This window comes from Alnus glutinosa, chromosome 14 (genome assembly GCF_958979055.1).
Source record: "Alnus glutinosa chromosome 14, dhAlnGlut1.1, whole genome shotgun sequence".
Lineage (NCBI taxonomy): Eukaryota > Viridiplantae > Streptophyta > Magnoliopsida > Fagales > Betulaceae > Alnus > Alnus glutinosa.
The window spans coordinates 13,787,891-13,803,354 of record NC_084899.1 but is presented as its reverse complement, the minus strand read 5'-3'; the positions used below and the strand labels follow the sequence as shown (position 1 = coordinate 13,803,354).

Genomic DNA, 15,464 nt, shown 5'->3' with positions numbered 1-15,464 from the left:
CACTGATACTTGTCATATTAAGGACTTTCAGTTGAGAAAATATGCTCTGAATATTTTGTAAGACTCTGAATAATTACTGGACTATTTGATTCGAAATTTTTTCAATATTCTAATAGGGTTTTATTCAAAAACCCGGAAACCCACATCCAACCCAAATAAAAGCCTAAATAAAACCTGGATTTAAATATTCAAATATTCAAATACCATGATTATTTCAATCATTACCAACATTAATTTTCATAACACCAATCATTATACACAACTTTTCTTACAATCCAATCATTTCCTACCATTAAAAAATATTTTTCCCCAATCTCAAAAATATTTAAGGGATAATTGCACCCCTGGTCTCTGAGGTATGCCATAATTATGAATCACTCCCTATGGTTTAAAAAGTTCATGGAATGTCATTGTGGTAAACTATAATTACAAATTGATCCCTGAAGTCAAATTTTGTTAAAAAAAATTGTCAGATTCTGTTAAATGCCATATTAGTACCACATCAAACCAATAAGATGGCGACACGTATCCATTTGAATAAAAATAATATAAATTTATTAATAAATAAATAAATAAATAAACTTTTTTTTAAAAAAAAAAAAAACAAAAACAAAAACAAAAAAAGGAAAGGGGTGGCCGCGCACCACCCCCGGCGGCCACCCCCATTGGTTGGGGGTGGCCTAGCCGCCCCTTCCTTTTTTGTTTTTGTTTTTTTTTTTTAATTTTAATTTTTTTATAAAAAAAAATAAGTTTATTTATTTATTTATTAATAAATTTAACACCAATCATTATATACAACTTTTCATACAATCCAATCACATCCTACCATTAAAAAACACTTTTTTCCAATCTCGAAAATTCAATAACCAAACATAAATTGAAAAAGAATCTGAATTCTATTCAATATCCAAACACATTTTCATTGCCTTGAAATCCACAAATAGATTCAAAATATTATTCTTATTCAAAAAATTCAACAGTCAAACGAACCATATGGCGTCCCTGTTTCAGCAGTATACTAATATTGCAGTAATTTTGTCAACAGAATGTAGACACTTTTCTTTCATTTTCTTGTTCTCCAATCCTCGGTGAAACACAGAGAGTGAGAGATTGAGAGAGGGAGATCGTCGAGAGAGAGAGAGAGAGAGAGAGAGAGAGAGAGAGAAGACGAGAGGCTGAGACTAAGATAGGGAGATGGCCGGAGAAGAGAGATTGAACCAGTGAACCCAGTGAAACCAAGACTGATTGGAGGTCCAAAACTCCATGGGTCTCTGGTGGGTCATCCCATAGGCTAATTTCGGCGAAGCCAAGAGCCAATTTTCGGTAGTTTTCTAAGAAATTCCCTAAGATGATGAGCTAAGAGACTGTACAAAAGAACTGTGAGTATTTCTTACTCACTAGGGATGATCCGTGGTGATCTAATAATGTGATGATTTCTGCTTTATTTAATTATATGCGAGTTATTTGGCATTTTACATGTTTTGTTTGGAACTATATACAAGTTACTGTTATATCTAATGAATGGGGCAATATAAATTGGAAAGTCGTTGCTACCAATAGAATGGGAAAGTTGTCGCTACCCATGGTAAAGATATTAAATAATTGGAAAGTCGTCACTACCAACAGCACAGAAAAGTCGTTGCTACCCATGGTAAGAATAATAGTAAATGGGAAAGTCGTCGCTACCCATGGTAAAGATATTCATAAATTGGGAAGTCGTTGCTGTCCGTGCCAATGAGTTAAATAAATGAGATAGAATATAAGAATATATAACTGTCATCATATTGATGCATTGTATGCTTTTAAGTAAATCAGTATTTCATTATGTTATTGAGGACTGTTGACTCACTTGACCATATAACCACAATCACATACGAGTTTATGTATGATGGAAGGAAGGACGAAACTACTTGCTAGTATTTACATTTAAGGATGAGACCTTTTAATATGTAATATTTTCATGTGTTGATTTGTATTATGATAAAACAGTGGTTAAGTATTATTAAGTGTCGCATGTGGCACATATGTTATTGCTTTGAGTGTATTTAGTATATCAGAACACATGGTTTGTATATTTTTATATAATGAGGTAATTCAGTCAGCTCTAAAGTGTTATTTTATTAGTTAATAAGAAAAAAATATATTTTTGCTGTCAATTCATTAACTCTGATGATGTCGTAATGTCACATGAAAATCGAAAAAATTTCATTTACTCTTTTTGTAAAAGCAGGGCGTTACATACATACAGCTTTTGCTTCTAAAAAAGAGATTCCACAGAAAGGTAACTACATAGTCATATTTATGCAATGATTAACATAAAATCTGAGGATGCTATTACTATAACTTTAACTCTTTGATTTATTATAGTCTTTATTATTATTTCAAGCATTAAGTCACATTATTATTTTAGATAAGCATTTATGTCACATAATTATTTATCACCCCATTTTTATTGATGAGCATAACACTAACCATATAACTATATTTGGTACAGTTGAGCACAATAATTGTTTTAACACTAAAACGTATGTATTTTATACAAAATAGGCTTAGTGACTTCTTTAATAATATCAATAATAGATTCTTAAACAAATGGGCAGAGTAACGACATTATTATATCAAATGCCTAATATTTTAAAATAGTTGGGCGGCATATATATATATATATATATACATATTAGTAACACACACATGTCTTCCCAATTCAGCACACACACGTTCTCACACACCCTTTTTCTCTTCTGATTTACATACTAGGTTCTCATAAAATGAGTTGGTTTTGTATTTGTTATTATTTTTTTTTTTCTTTTCTTTCCTTGTTGGATGCTAGCCGAGAGTGGGGACTTCTGTTTTGGTTAAAAACAACAAAGCAAGTGAGTTAGGCCATCCAAGAATGAACCGAAACAAGGAGGAAGAAGAGAGAGCAGCAGTTTCTGAAAAATGAAGAACCAATTTATTAACTTAGAGGCTGGAGCTACTCCTGTTCAGCCAAGAAGAAGCACACAAGGTGCTGTTACGGGTGAGAAAACAGAGAAAAATTTCTCTGTTAGGTTCTATGGTGTTTTGGAGAAAGAAGGGATGGTTCTAAGTTCTTTTTGGGTTTTGATCGGTTGAGAAGCAGAAAAATGGAGAGAACTTTCTCTGCTTTCCTTGCACTAAATTGAGGATGAAGATTGCAGAGATTTTAGATGAGCAAAGGGGAGCTTTGGCTTGTGTGAACAAAAAAAAAACATCGTCTTACCTCTCTTTTATAGAAGACCCGAAGGATGAGGATGATTCCAGCACAAATTTCATCCACGGACAAGGTCTATGCAGGTGTCCGATTGTTGACTTTAAGGGATAAGTTAGTACAAATGACCTCTTATCTCCAACGGACAGAAACTTAAACCTAAACTAAGCACTGTTCTTGCTAACTATATTTACTTATTTTCTCTCTTACTTCTTATCATTCGGGTATGGGTTTAAGATGAATCCCAACGTGCACATGGGTTGCTTAACACGTATTGGGCTTGAGTTTTAAGCTCTATGTCTAACGTGCAAGTGGGTAGCCGGATATGGACTTCAGTTTAGTTTTTTTTTTTTTTTTTTTCTATTAACCATAATAATCTTGTTATTTAGGATTCCCTATATAATATTTAAGAGTTAATTGCAAATAAATTGGGTCTCTCTATGAAAAATATCACCAATGAATAATGATGATTTTTTTGCTAAAAATCATTGATAATTAAATTTTATATATATATATATATATATATATATATATATATATATATATATATATATATATATATATATATATTATTTTTAATTCCTCGAGCGTTATACGGATGCACGCTATTATTATTTACCATCATTTTCACCTCTTCCACCTGGTTCCAATCGAGGTCTTAGTTCAATCTTATTTGTTATTTTTTTTTTTGTTTTTTGTTAATCGCACAATTCTACATTCAATTAACTAATTTTTTACTGAAAAAATTATCTTTGCTCTGACTTTCTTCCTCCTCTTATCAGACTTTTGGATTAAGATGAAAAAAAAAAAAAAAAAAAAACTTCTACCAAAAAAGTAAATATATTATATGATAGGTGTCTAAAAGGCATATAATTTTTATATATATTTTTAATTCTCACATGCGATGTAACTTGGAATAGAGAGATGCGTCAGGACAAAGTTTAAATTGTGCAAAAACTGCAATTTTCTTCAGCAAGAATACGGGCAGTGCTTTTAGAGCCCATATCCAATCGGTGATGGGAGTTGCAGTTACTAGAGGATATGAAAAATATCTAGGACTCCCTGCCCTTGTTGGTCGTTACAAGTTGAAGGCTTTTGCTGAAATAAAGGGCAGAGTGCATAAATTTTTGGATGGTTGGAAGGAGCGTTTCTTATCTCAATCGGGAAATGAGATTTTAATTAAAGCAGTCATCCAAGCTATTCCCACTTAAAGTATGAGCATTCTTCTGTTGCCTAAACAGTTATGTTCTACTTTAAATGGTTTGATTAGCCTTTTTTGGTGGGGTCATCAACATAACATCCATCGGACAGCTTGGGTAAGGTGGGAAAAATTGGGCTTGTCAAAGAAAAGTGGAGGATTGGGGTTCCGGAACCTGGAGGGGTTTAATGTGGCCCTTCTTGCTAAGCAGGGGTGGAGATTGTTGAGGGACCCGAATTCCTTGGTGGCTCAAATTCAACAGGAAAAGTACTTCCCAAACGGTTCTTTTTTGACTGCTCAATTAGGCCGAGCCCCTTCGCTAGCCTGGAGAAGTATTCATACGGTCAGGGGTGTTCTTGAAGGGGGTTTACGTTGGAGAGTGGGGAACGGAGAAAGTATACACATATGGGGCGATAAATGGCTGCCCTCCTCTCTTAATTTCCAGGTGCAATCTCCAGTGAACACTCTAAACCCGAATGCTCGGGTTTGCTCACTGCTTAATCGGGAAACCAGATGGTGGGATGTCCCTCTTGTTCAGATGATTTTCTCTCCGGAGGAGGCCGAGGCTATTTGTGGTATGCCACTTAGCTTTCTTCGAAAGCCTGATATTTTGATCTGGAATGGGACAAAACATGGAAGCTTCACCATAAGGAGTGCTTATCACCTTGAGTTAGCAAGGACAGCTAGAGATAGAGGAGAAAATTCCAGGTCTCAAGAAGTGTCGGGGGTGTAGTCCTCTTTGTGGTCCCTGCAGGCTCCAGGGGTTCTAAAACACTTTGTCTGGAAGGTTCGCAATAATGCTCTCCCAACCAAAGATAATTTGTTCAGGAGGAAGATTTTGTAGGACTCTCTCTGCCCGATCTGTGCAAATCAAGTGGAAACGGTTTGGCATGTCTTATGGGATTGTCCGGCGTCTGTGGATGTTTGGCAAGAGTGCCATCGAAGGATTCACAAGCTGTCTTTGGTGGAGAGTGATGGTTTGGGATGGGTGCAGCAACTTATGGCCAAACTGTATACAAATGTCCTTCTTGAAGCTCTTTTCTGTAGCAAGATGTATTTGGCTTAGACGAAATGGCGTTGTTTTTAGGCAGGGATTTTCTAATCCAAGGCAGATTGTTACACAGGGCCGAAAGGCAGTGTTTAATTTTTTGGAGGCAAACAGCAAGACTAGGATGGGGGAGCCAGATCCTTTGGTCTTTGAACCAAAATGGTTAAAGCCTTCTCCGGGCTGGGTTAAATTGAATTGGGATGCAACCATTAGCTCACCAACAAAGATCATGGGAGTGGGGTTGTGGCACATAATGACAAGGGGGCTGTTATGGCCGGTTTGTTTGCTCCTGTCCTGTTCGTGGTGGACCCTACGACAGTGGAAGTGATGGCTGCTTGGCGGGCAGTGGAGTTGGGGTTAGAAATGGGCTATCAACAGATTATTTTGGAAGGAGACTCCATGCTAACTGTAGGCCATCTCCAACAGACATGCTATTATAACCAAAATGGTTAAATCTAACTATTTTGGCTCTTTTTTGCTCTCCAGCAGAATAGCCAGAGTAACTATTTTCATCTAACATTGAACAGTGAATAGGCAGAGTTGCCTATTCACTGTTCACACAAGTCAAAATATTTTATTGATATTTTCTCTCTCCCCCCTATCCCTCTTTGTCTCTCTGTCCCTCTCCATCGGTCTCTCCGTCATCCCCAACGAGCAGTGGACAAGGAAAAGGCCAATAGCTTCGTCGCCCCGGACGCACCTCCGACCTCTCTCAGCCTCGCCCTCTCCACCGGCGAGGCGTTCTGATCGTTCTCCAGCTTACTCGGCATTGTCGACGAGTCGATCGGCGCGAATGGGACCGTGAAGGGGACTCACCAGCTCGCTTTCTGGCTCGTAACCGCACCACCAACAAGGGACCTTTGACTGCACTAGCCACCATCGACCGGTTATGGGTCTTGGGTGTGGGTGGGCAAGGGTGGTTTGGTTGTGGGTTTGATTGTGGGTTTGATGGGGTTGGGCGATTGTTTGGGATGGGGACGGAAGAGATCGATCGGTTATGGGTCTTGGGTGTGGGTGGGCAAGGGTGGTTTAATGGGGTTGGCCGGTTGTTGGGGATGGGGATGGAAGAGATCGACCGGTTATGGGTCAGCCTCTCAGATCCCAAAGAATATTACAACTCAGATTCGACCAATCGCCACCTCCTTGTTCTTCTTCTTAATAATTCTTCCAGCTTCAGGGCAAGATTTCTCGGAGAGCTTTTGATCCATGGCGTCTCTTAGTTTGACTCATCTCAGGGCAAGAACTTGGTGCCCGAGTTCGCTAGGACTCGCCCGAGTACGAGCTGGGCTCGGCCCCGGAGAGTTGGGTTCAAGGTGTTTGCGTCGTCGGAGGCTCAGGCTGAGCTCGATCTTGGCGTGACTGTCAATGGGTTGCCAGTGTAACTCACACAGCCTGAGGCCGTGTAATCAACCTTGTAAGAATTTGTGTTTGTTGTTGTTGTGGAATTCTACTGAACCCACCGGCAAGGAGTGACCGGAGAGTGTTTTGGCCGGAAGTTGGTGGTTGGGGGAGATGGGTTGGGGTTGGGGGAGACTGGAGAGTGAGAGGGAGAAGCGAAAAGAAATAAAGAAATAAAGAAAAATATTAAAAAATAATATTTTAAGAAAATGAAGAGTGGGATAGAGATTATTGTTGGAGTGTTTTTAAGATAGTCAGTGGTTAAAGTAGGATTGACACTTTTTGAGTAGCTATTTTAACTCCAACTGCTGGAGATGGCCTTAGTGCTCTAAACCAAGCTGCTCCCTGTACAAGTGGTTATGGACAAATGATTGAGGACATTCAGGTTTTTTTGTTGTCTTTTTCTTTTGTTGTTTGTCATATGGGTCGACAAGCAAACTTTGCTGCCCATACTTTAGCAAAATATGCTCTGTCTTTGGTGTCTGACATGATGTGGGTGGAGGAGTGTTGTCCTTCCATTCAACATATTGGGCTTGTTTGGTAAGGGAAAGGGAATTCTCATTCCCCCTCTTTACTAATCCCAAAAACAATCAATTCTAATGGTGCGTTTGGGTATTGAATTTTGAGAATTAGAGTTGAATTCTAATTCTATTTACAAATATCGAGGTAAGAAATTGTGTTTGGGTGTTGAATTTTGAGATTGAAAAATATTATATTTTAATGGTAAGAAATGATTGATAGTTTAAAAAGTTGTGTATAATAATTGGTATTTTGAAAAGTTGTGTGAAATAATAATTTAAATAATAATAATTTATTATATATTGATTATTTAATTAAAAATAAATAAATAATTTTTTTAAAAAAAAATAATTGAAATCAAAATTAAAAATTAAAAAAAAAAAATGAACCGGCCACCCCAGTGGTCGGGGGAGGCCGCACGGCCACCCCCAAGGGTCGGGGGTGGCTGCGCGGCCTCCCCCAAGGGTCAGGGGTGGCCGCGCGGCCACCCCCAGTACTCGGGGGAGGCCGCGCGGCCTCCCCCAAGGGGGTGGCTGCCAGCTTTTTTTTATTTATTTATTTTTTTTTTATTTAAATTATTAATATTAATTTCTTTTATTTTATATTGATTTAAATTATTAATATTAATATTTATTTGAGTCAACTTTTTCTGCGCTGGGTCCCACCAGGAATCTCAAAATTCGGGTTCTTGGGCGGGTGGGTGGGTTTTAGAAAAAACCCGGATTGAATAATTATTGTATTCTGTACCCAAACAGTTCATAAAACATTCTAACTTTATATCATATCAATAATTTTTTTTATTATTTAAATAAAAAAATTCACAACAATACAATTTTTTTTTTTTTTTTTTTTTTTTTTTTTTTTTCCACTTTTTTATATAAATTCTTTTTACTTTATATCACATCTATCAATTCCAACTTTCACTACCAATTCCACTTCTCTTAGAGCATCTGTATCAAGGTAGGTATTTCAAACTTTTCTCCAAAATTTGGAGAAAAGCTTCAATAAGCATGCTGCATCAAGCTCTTTATTGTTTCTCTAATTCCTCTCTTGTCAGATTTTCACTACAAATATGGCTCATGAATTCTACTCTCTATTGAATTTTTTAACAATTTTTTTTTTCCATTCGTGCCTTCCGTCTTCACTTCCATCTCTTTGGCGCCTTCCGTCTTCACTTTTGGGTGGGTCATCAAAATTTGGACCGTATAGGGAGATTGAGAGATCAGGAGAGGGAGAAGGAGAAGTTTCTGGTGGGTCGGCCGCTGCTGGGGAGGAAGTTGACGTAGGAGGGTCACAGACGGCCCCGGCAACGTTGAAGATGGGATTTTTTTTGGCGTTTTCCCGAAGCCCAAACAGTGGGAATTCAATTTTTGGGTAAGTAGATTCTCAGGTTTTGATTTCCGGTTGATTGGTACTGAATTTTTGGGTAGAAATTCTCTGAGAGAAGCCGTAGAAGAATGGGAAAATTTTCTAGGTTCTTGAGGTTTTCAGGTAAATAAAAATTTTGGGGTTATTTGAGAAGAAAACCGAATGGGCTTTGGGTAGGATTTTTTTATGTTTCTGTATGAATTTTTCCCCTGTTTTGCGGTTGTCAATAGCCTAGTGTTTGCAATCTCATATAAACCCCTGTTTGAGTTTTGGGGTTTTTGGTGCTTTCCTGGGCTGAATCTGAGATGGGTTTGTGTGATTTTGATGTTGATGACAGTTAAAGTAGTTGTTGTAAAAACTAATAAAAAATAATATTTAGTTAAAATAGAGAAAAATTTAGAGAGCTTAATGTATGAGACTTTTTAAAAGTGATGGATAAAATCAAAAGAGTATATTGTTTAGGTTAAATTGAGAAAATTTTGGAGAGCTTGATAATGATGCTCTTCCCAAACAAGCCCATTGTAATCTCTAAAAATTTATCTTCAGCTTAATGAACGGTGAATTGTTTTATTATCAAAAAAACAAAAAAAAACTTGGAATATAGAGCATGTACGAAACACATACATTTTTGTTAAAAAGAAAAAGAAAAAGAAAAAGAATCCTTGAGCCTGTATATGCTAGCGGCATTGTCAGATGAATTGGTAGTACTCCCTCCGAGCATCCAAAATTCAAATATCACACACACAGCGGGAAAAAGATGAAGCCGAAATGATCTCCGAAAGGAAAAAAGAATTACAAAAAACCCAAACGCCTCTCTTCTTCACTTTCTCGTTTCTCTTTCCTGTATAAAACACTTTTACAATCCCCAACACAAAAAGAGAGAGCCTTTCTTCGCTTCCAACACAAAAAAAGGGAAAGCAATTTGCGGAGATGAAGAGCAGCAAGAAACCACTGAGCCTCAACGACCGCCATTACCGTCTCCTTCAAGACCTCTCCGCTCCTCCTAAACCCTCCTCCAGGCCCTCCGCCGGTACCCACTCATTTCCCACTCTCTATCCCTAACATTTTTCTGTTAGACTTTTTTGAATTTTGGACTAATTGTTGAATATTGCATCTCGCAGACGATAATGATATTCCTCAATTCTCAGGAATCGGCGATTTCGATTCTCCTCTTGGTACAACTCTCTCTCAATAGTTTTTTTTTTTTTTTAATTAATTTATTTTAAAATTTGCAATAATGTACCATACTGAAGAAGGAGAAGGGAAGCCATCAAAGGTCAACAACAACGACCGTGACGATGAGAATATTTCTCAATTCTCAGGAATCACCAGTCTTGATTCTCCTCTCGGTACTCCCCTCTCTCTGTCTCACGCCATGTACATATGTATATGCGAAGCCATTTTCGTTTTCTTATTTATATATAACTTCTCTTTGATGAGTTTCCAGAGAAAGAGAAGCCGACTAAGGTTAAAATCGAAGGTAGGCGGCGTCTATGTAAAGTTTCAACTCGACACAATGATAGTTCTGATGATACAGTGGTGCTTGATGACCCGACCTTTTCTGATATCACTGAATTTGATTCGCCGCCACCCGAAAATGCGGGTGAGGGTGGTGGTGAGAATAGGGGTGGAAGTGAGATTAGGGATATTCTCAATGATTTGAGCGCTAAGTTTGATTTTTTGTCCATTGAGAAGAAGCGGGTTCCAAAGAGGATTGACTTGGTCGAGGATTCTTTAGATTTGGTGGGAGAGAAGGAAATGAGTGAAGAGAAGAAAGTTGATTTTCCTGAATATGTGAGTGCAGGGTCTTCGCTTTCGCTTGCATCTGACATGTCCGGTTCCTCGTCGGACGTGGTTAATAGTGCTGGAGGTGGGGTTGAGAATGCTGTAGAAGAGCATGAGGAGAAGAGTGATTTGTGGAATGTTTCTGAAGGTAATAGGGCACATGGAGTGAAGAACAATAGTGGAAGGCTAAATAGAAATGAACCCAGAGAGGTGGGTGAGAAATTGATGTCCAGGAGACTGCCTTTTGTGACTGAAACTGCTGAGGAGACGGTGTTTGACTCCAAGGAAGATGGTTTTGTGGGTGGGGTACATGGGACTAAGAAACATGGTGGAGCAAAAACAAATGATCCTCAACCTCAGAGGATGGATACGAAGTTAGTTCCTGTGCATCAATTCTTTGAGTCTAAAGTTGAAGAAAGAGAGGATGATTGTGTTACTTTGAGTGGCAAGAAAATGGTGAAGGTGGTGGAGAAGTGGGGAAAGAAGCTTAAGGAGGAGTATAATGATTCAGATGGTGATGATGTGTTGGATGATTATGCGGATGGTTCTGTTTTGGAGGATGATGGGTCTATTACTTTTAGTGGCTCAAAATCCACGTACAAGTTGCCTGGTAAGATTGCCAAAATGTTGTATCCGCATCAGCGTGATGGCTTAAGGTGGCTATGGTCTCTGCATTGTCAGGGTAAGGGTGGAATCTTAGGAGATGACATGGGTCTAGGGAAGACAATGCAGGTAAACAAATTGGATATGTTTTACTAAGGAAATTTTGTTTTTAGATTCTTTTATTTATTTAAAATTTGTTTCAATACTGGTTTGTTTCTGATTGCAGATATGTGGCTTCTTAGCTGGATTATTCCACTCACGTTTGATTAAGAGGGCAATGATTGTGGCCCCAAAAACGCTAATGCCCCATTGGATCAAAGAATTATCAGCCGTGGGGCTCTCTGAGAAGATAAGAGAGTAAGGCTGCTTGGCTTGTGTCTTTTCTACATTTCCTCCTGCTTCTTATATGAGAAAACAATATTTTATTTAACGCTAAGAAAAAACATATATATATTTTTGTATGAATTGCAGTCACCAACCTGTTCTTCAATGTAGGTACTATGGGACTTGTCCAAAAGCTCGGCAGTACGAGCTCCAGTATATACTTCAGGTATTAGATATGTCCTTTTCACGTATTAAATCTGAATCGGCACATAACATATTTACTGGCAAATAGATGCTAAGCATGCAACTAAGTTAATGCTTCAGATTGAACTTGGAACTTGGGGGTTGATTAAGTTCACTCAAGCCTGGAATACGTTAATTCATTCGCACAATCTTCCTAAGTTCATATTTGGTTAAATGCTCAACTTGGAAAATTCAAAATCTGTAATTTCCATGTAATGCTTACTCTGCAATTTTGATATAAAATTATAGTTTCTAGAGAACTGTTGCCATGCGGTTCTAGAGCCCTTCGCTTGGTTTGCTTGTTGTTGGGTGGCATGATAAGATTTTGTGTCTTCTTGCATTCATTGTCTCCTCACAGGACAAAGGTGTTCTTCTTACAACTTATGATATTGTACGGAACAACTCTAAATCTTTACGGGGGGACTACTATTTCGATGATGAAGGAAGTGAAGATAGTGTTACATGGGATTATATGATACTTGATGAGGTATTTAGTTACTTTCTAATTGTTGCCAAGCATAAAGAAGTCTTATTTTCTTCCCCGTGGTTTCCATCTTCAAAAGAATTGTAAATTTGTTCATATGTGTATGATGACCTTACTGCAAGGCATTTTATTTCATCTCCCAGCCCAAAACTCTACTGTCTTTGTACTCGTACATATGTATGTGTTTATATGTTTGTGATTACCACATTTATAAAAAAATATGCATATGTGAGGATTGAAATTTGTTTACTCAAGGTGGAAACTTTTTTTGTATAACTTGTGTCACAGTATGCAATAAGTGGGTGCTGGGAGAGATTTGAATCAGTTGTTTAGGTTTGAGGAAAACTGTGTAGAAATAAACAAAAAGTTAGATGCCTCTAGAGGATGTACCGTCTCTAAAATGCATACAATTTTAAATCAAGAAAAATTTTAGTGCTCCGTTTGGCATGTCTTGAGTGAACCCAATCAGGGGCTTATTGTTTCGCCAATGACAGGGTATCTGTTTATTACAGAGGTCCCTAAACAATTGAGCTGCCCTGTACTGTAATTTTATTTTCGATTTCAAGAATGACAAGCATAAGGAGTGGTGCGACCCTTTAGCTTTCAGAGTTGGGATATCAGATCATTCCAAGTGTCAATGACTAATTCAGAATCATGTTGTTTTTGGGATTGTAGAGTTTAGGAAAAGCAGGGAGTTGAGCATTTGGAGCTCAGCAATCTAACATTGAAAAGAAGTAATGGTTACGGAACTTGAGTGCTGGCATAAAAGGTTGACATTTTCAGCTTAGTTGAATGCCTAGGCCTTCAAGAGCTGCATTCATGGACTGCCTGCATAGCCTGAACATGAAGTTTTGTAGATGTTAGCTTCACATTGCATGTATACGGGAGACCAATAGAGAATCTACTCCCCCTGATAAAATTCTTCCTTGCCCCTTTTAAGGTTGCATTTGGATTTGGGAAGTTTATTTTTCGCACTTTGCAGAGTTTGAGAAGGGAGAGGCCCATTCTGCTCCTTGCTCCATTGGCAATCCTATAATTATTTCATTAATACTTACAATTTGATGTCTTAAGTAACTTCTCACATTAGCTTTGCATTTGTATAAGAATTTGTTTCCACTTAACCTCAGGACATTACTTTATCTGATCAACCTGTTTAAAACTCCAGGGGCATCTTATAAAGAATCCTAGTACACAGAGAGCCAAAAGTTTGCTTGAGATACCAAGTGCTTGTCGTATTATCATCAGTGGCACACCATTACAAAACAATCTAAAGGTATTCTGTGTGGCATTCATTGTATGACCTTTTTGTTATTTTCTTTATGTATAATCAAGGAGTCCAAAGTTATTATGGTGCATTGTCATTAAAAACTAGATATGTGATCTGGTATAGTGTTCTGCTTTTTGTTTTTTTAGGAGCTGTGGGCCTTGTTCAACTTCTGTTGTCCTGACCTACTAGGTGACAAGCAATGGTAATAAATTCTTCTTGCTACAGTTGTCTTCAATTATGTTTGTGTTTCTTCTGGCATGAGATTTTAGAGTTTCTCAGGTTTAAGGAAAAGTTTGAATATGCAATTCTACGTGGAAATGAAAAAAAAGCTTCTGATAGGGAAAAGCGTATTGGTTCAACAGTTGCAAAGGTAATGATATATTTGATGGTTATATTGTGTTTTGTGCTTCTTAGTCCTTGGGTTCTGTTAGACGGGGTTATTGAGGTCTTGAGTTCAATCTTGTCTGTGTGTGTGTGTGAGAGAGAGAGAGAGAGAGAGAGAGAGAGAGGGAGGGAGAGAGAGAGAACTGTTATAACATTCTATTTGTGTTTTCACTTGAATGGATTTTTAATAGGATTGTCGTAAATGCCATATTGGTGTGCGTGTGTGTGTGTGTGTGTGTATGTGTGTTTTTTTTTGTGTCCATTGTATAACTTTTATTCCTCTCTATGTGGTTAAAAATTGCAGCTTTACTGATGTTCAAAGCATTCATACGTGCAAAAGGTTCTTTTCTTTGTTTTGTTTTTGGTGACAGTAATAAAATATGGCTCATGATCACTTACCAATTTTTCCCTTATGGGGACCTTTGAATCTAAAATGTGAGATCCATAAGTTCCAAGTCCATTGAGACTACTATTTCTGTATTTGTTTTACTGCTTTTGGTTTTCTTATTTCAACTATCTTGACCATACATTTTACATTAGCTTGTTGATGAACAATGAAGTTGTACTTACAAAGCTCTTTTTTAATAAGTAAATCAATCTTATTAGAAAGCGCAAGAGGCGCAACCCAAGCGCACGAGGAGAAAAAAAGAGACTCTCAATTAGGGAGAAAAAGAACACAAGTCCAAAAATTCAGTAAAACTAGAAAAACAAGGGCTATTGTGCGCTGCTATCCAAGCATATCTAGCTTTGGTCACCAACTGAATTGTTCTGAATAAAGTTTATTGTAAAACTGCACAACATGCCCCTTTATTACTGTAGGATTTGAAGTGATAAATCATTAACAACTAAGGATTCACTGATGATGCCTCTTTCAATGTAGTGTTGAGTGATCCATATGGGTTTGGGGTTTGAGGGCTTTAGGTCCTTGCGGGTTTGTTGTGTTTCTTTTTGTGGGTTGGTTTGGTTGTTCCTGTGTACTTAGGGGCGCCTTACGTTTTGTTTTTAATAAAACTTTCATTACTTATCAAAAAAAAAAAATTGTCTCCCTCTTTAATCAAAGAGCCATTGACTTTTGCCTCCAACTCACTTCTTTGAGAAGAATTGGTCTCTCTAAATCCTTAGTGATCTCTTCCTTTCTCATCCTTTCATCATCAGATAAGGATCTTCTTTTTGCAATAGTATAAAGATCTTCTTTTTCTGCTTCTTAATGTTGCCAAAAACCTCCTCATTCCATTTTTTTCAAATCGGATTTCAAGGCCTTCAATATACGCGCCATAATAAAATTAGGGGAGCCTTGGAAGCTGTAGGTTGTCCACCACTATTTTACCTTATCCATAAAACCATTTGACTTCAACCACATATTCTCAAACTTGAAATACCCTTTGCTCGTTACCACAACAACACAATCCAAGAGGAAAGGGAAATGATCTAATAAAAGTATGGGGAGCCCCCTGTGAGAAGCATTAGGAAACTGGGCTTGGGAGAGAAAAGAAATCTGTCAATTTTGGACCATGATGGAGGATCACAATTATTAGACCACGTGCAGTTTCCATCTATAAGGGGGAGATCCATAAGACCGAATTCAAAAGTGAACTCAGAAAACTCTAATAGAGC

At 37.8% G+C, this 15,464-nt stretch overlaps 1 protein-coding gene across 3 annotated transcripts in view; it reads left to right on the top strand.

Moving 5' to 3' along the window:
• Positions 1 to 9,399: 9,399 nt before the first annotated feature.
• Positions 9,400 to 15,464, top strand: part of LOC133858073 (protein CHROMATIN REMODELING 24) — a 31,463-nt gene continuing 25,398 nt past the window's right edge. The window contains exons 1-10 of one of the 3 annotated variants that reach the window (XR_009898430.1): positions 9,400 to 9,790; positions 9,882 to 9,935; positions 10,014 to 10,109; positions 10,208 to 11,277; positions 11,375 to 11,505; positions 11,644 to 11,698; positions 12,074 to 12,202; positions 13,365 to 13,472; positions 13,613 to 13,668; positions 13,746 to 13,836. Coding sequence is in view for 2 of the 3 variants with exons in the window: in XM_062293506.1 (XP_062149490.1) it covers positions 9,691 to 9,790; positions 9,882 to 9,935; positions 10,014 to 10,109; positions 10,208 to 11,277; positions 11,375 to 11,505; positions 11,644 to 11,698; positions 12,074 to 12,202; positions 13,365 to 13,472; positions 13,613 to 13,668; positions 13,746 to 13,836 (1,890 nt within the window). In the remaining variant the exon portion in view is untranslated. The remainder of the gene's footprint in view (positions 9,791 to 9,881; positions 9,936 to 10,013; positions 10,110 to 10,207; positions 11,278 to 11,374; positions 11,506 to 11,643; positions 11,699 to 12,073; positions 12,203 to 13,364; positions 13,473 to 13,612; positions 13,669 to 13,745; positions 13,837 to 15,464) is intronic. The other 2 variants (XM_062293507.1, XM_062293506.1) reach the window with 2 other exon arrangements.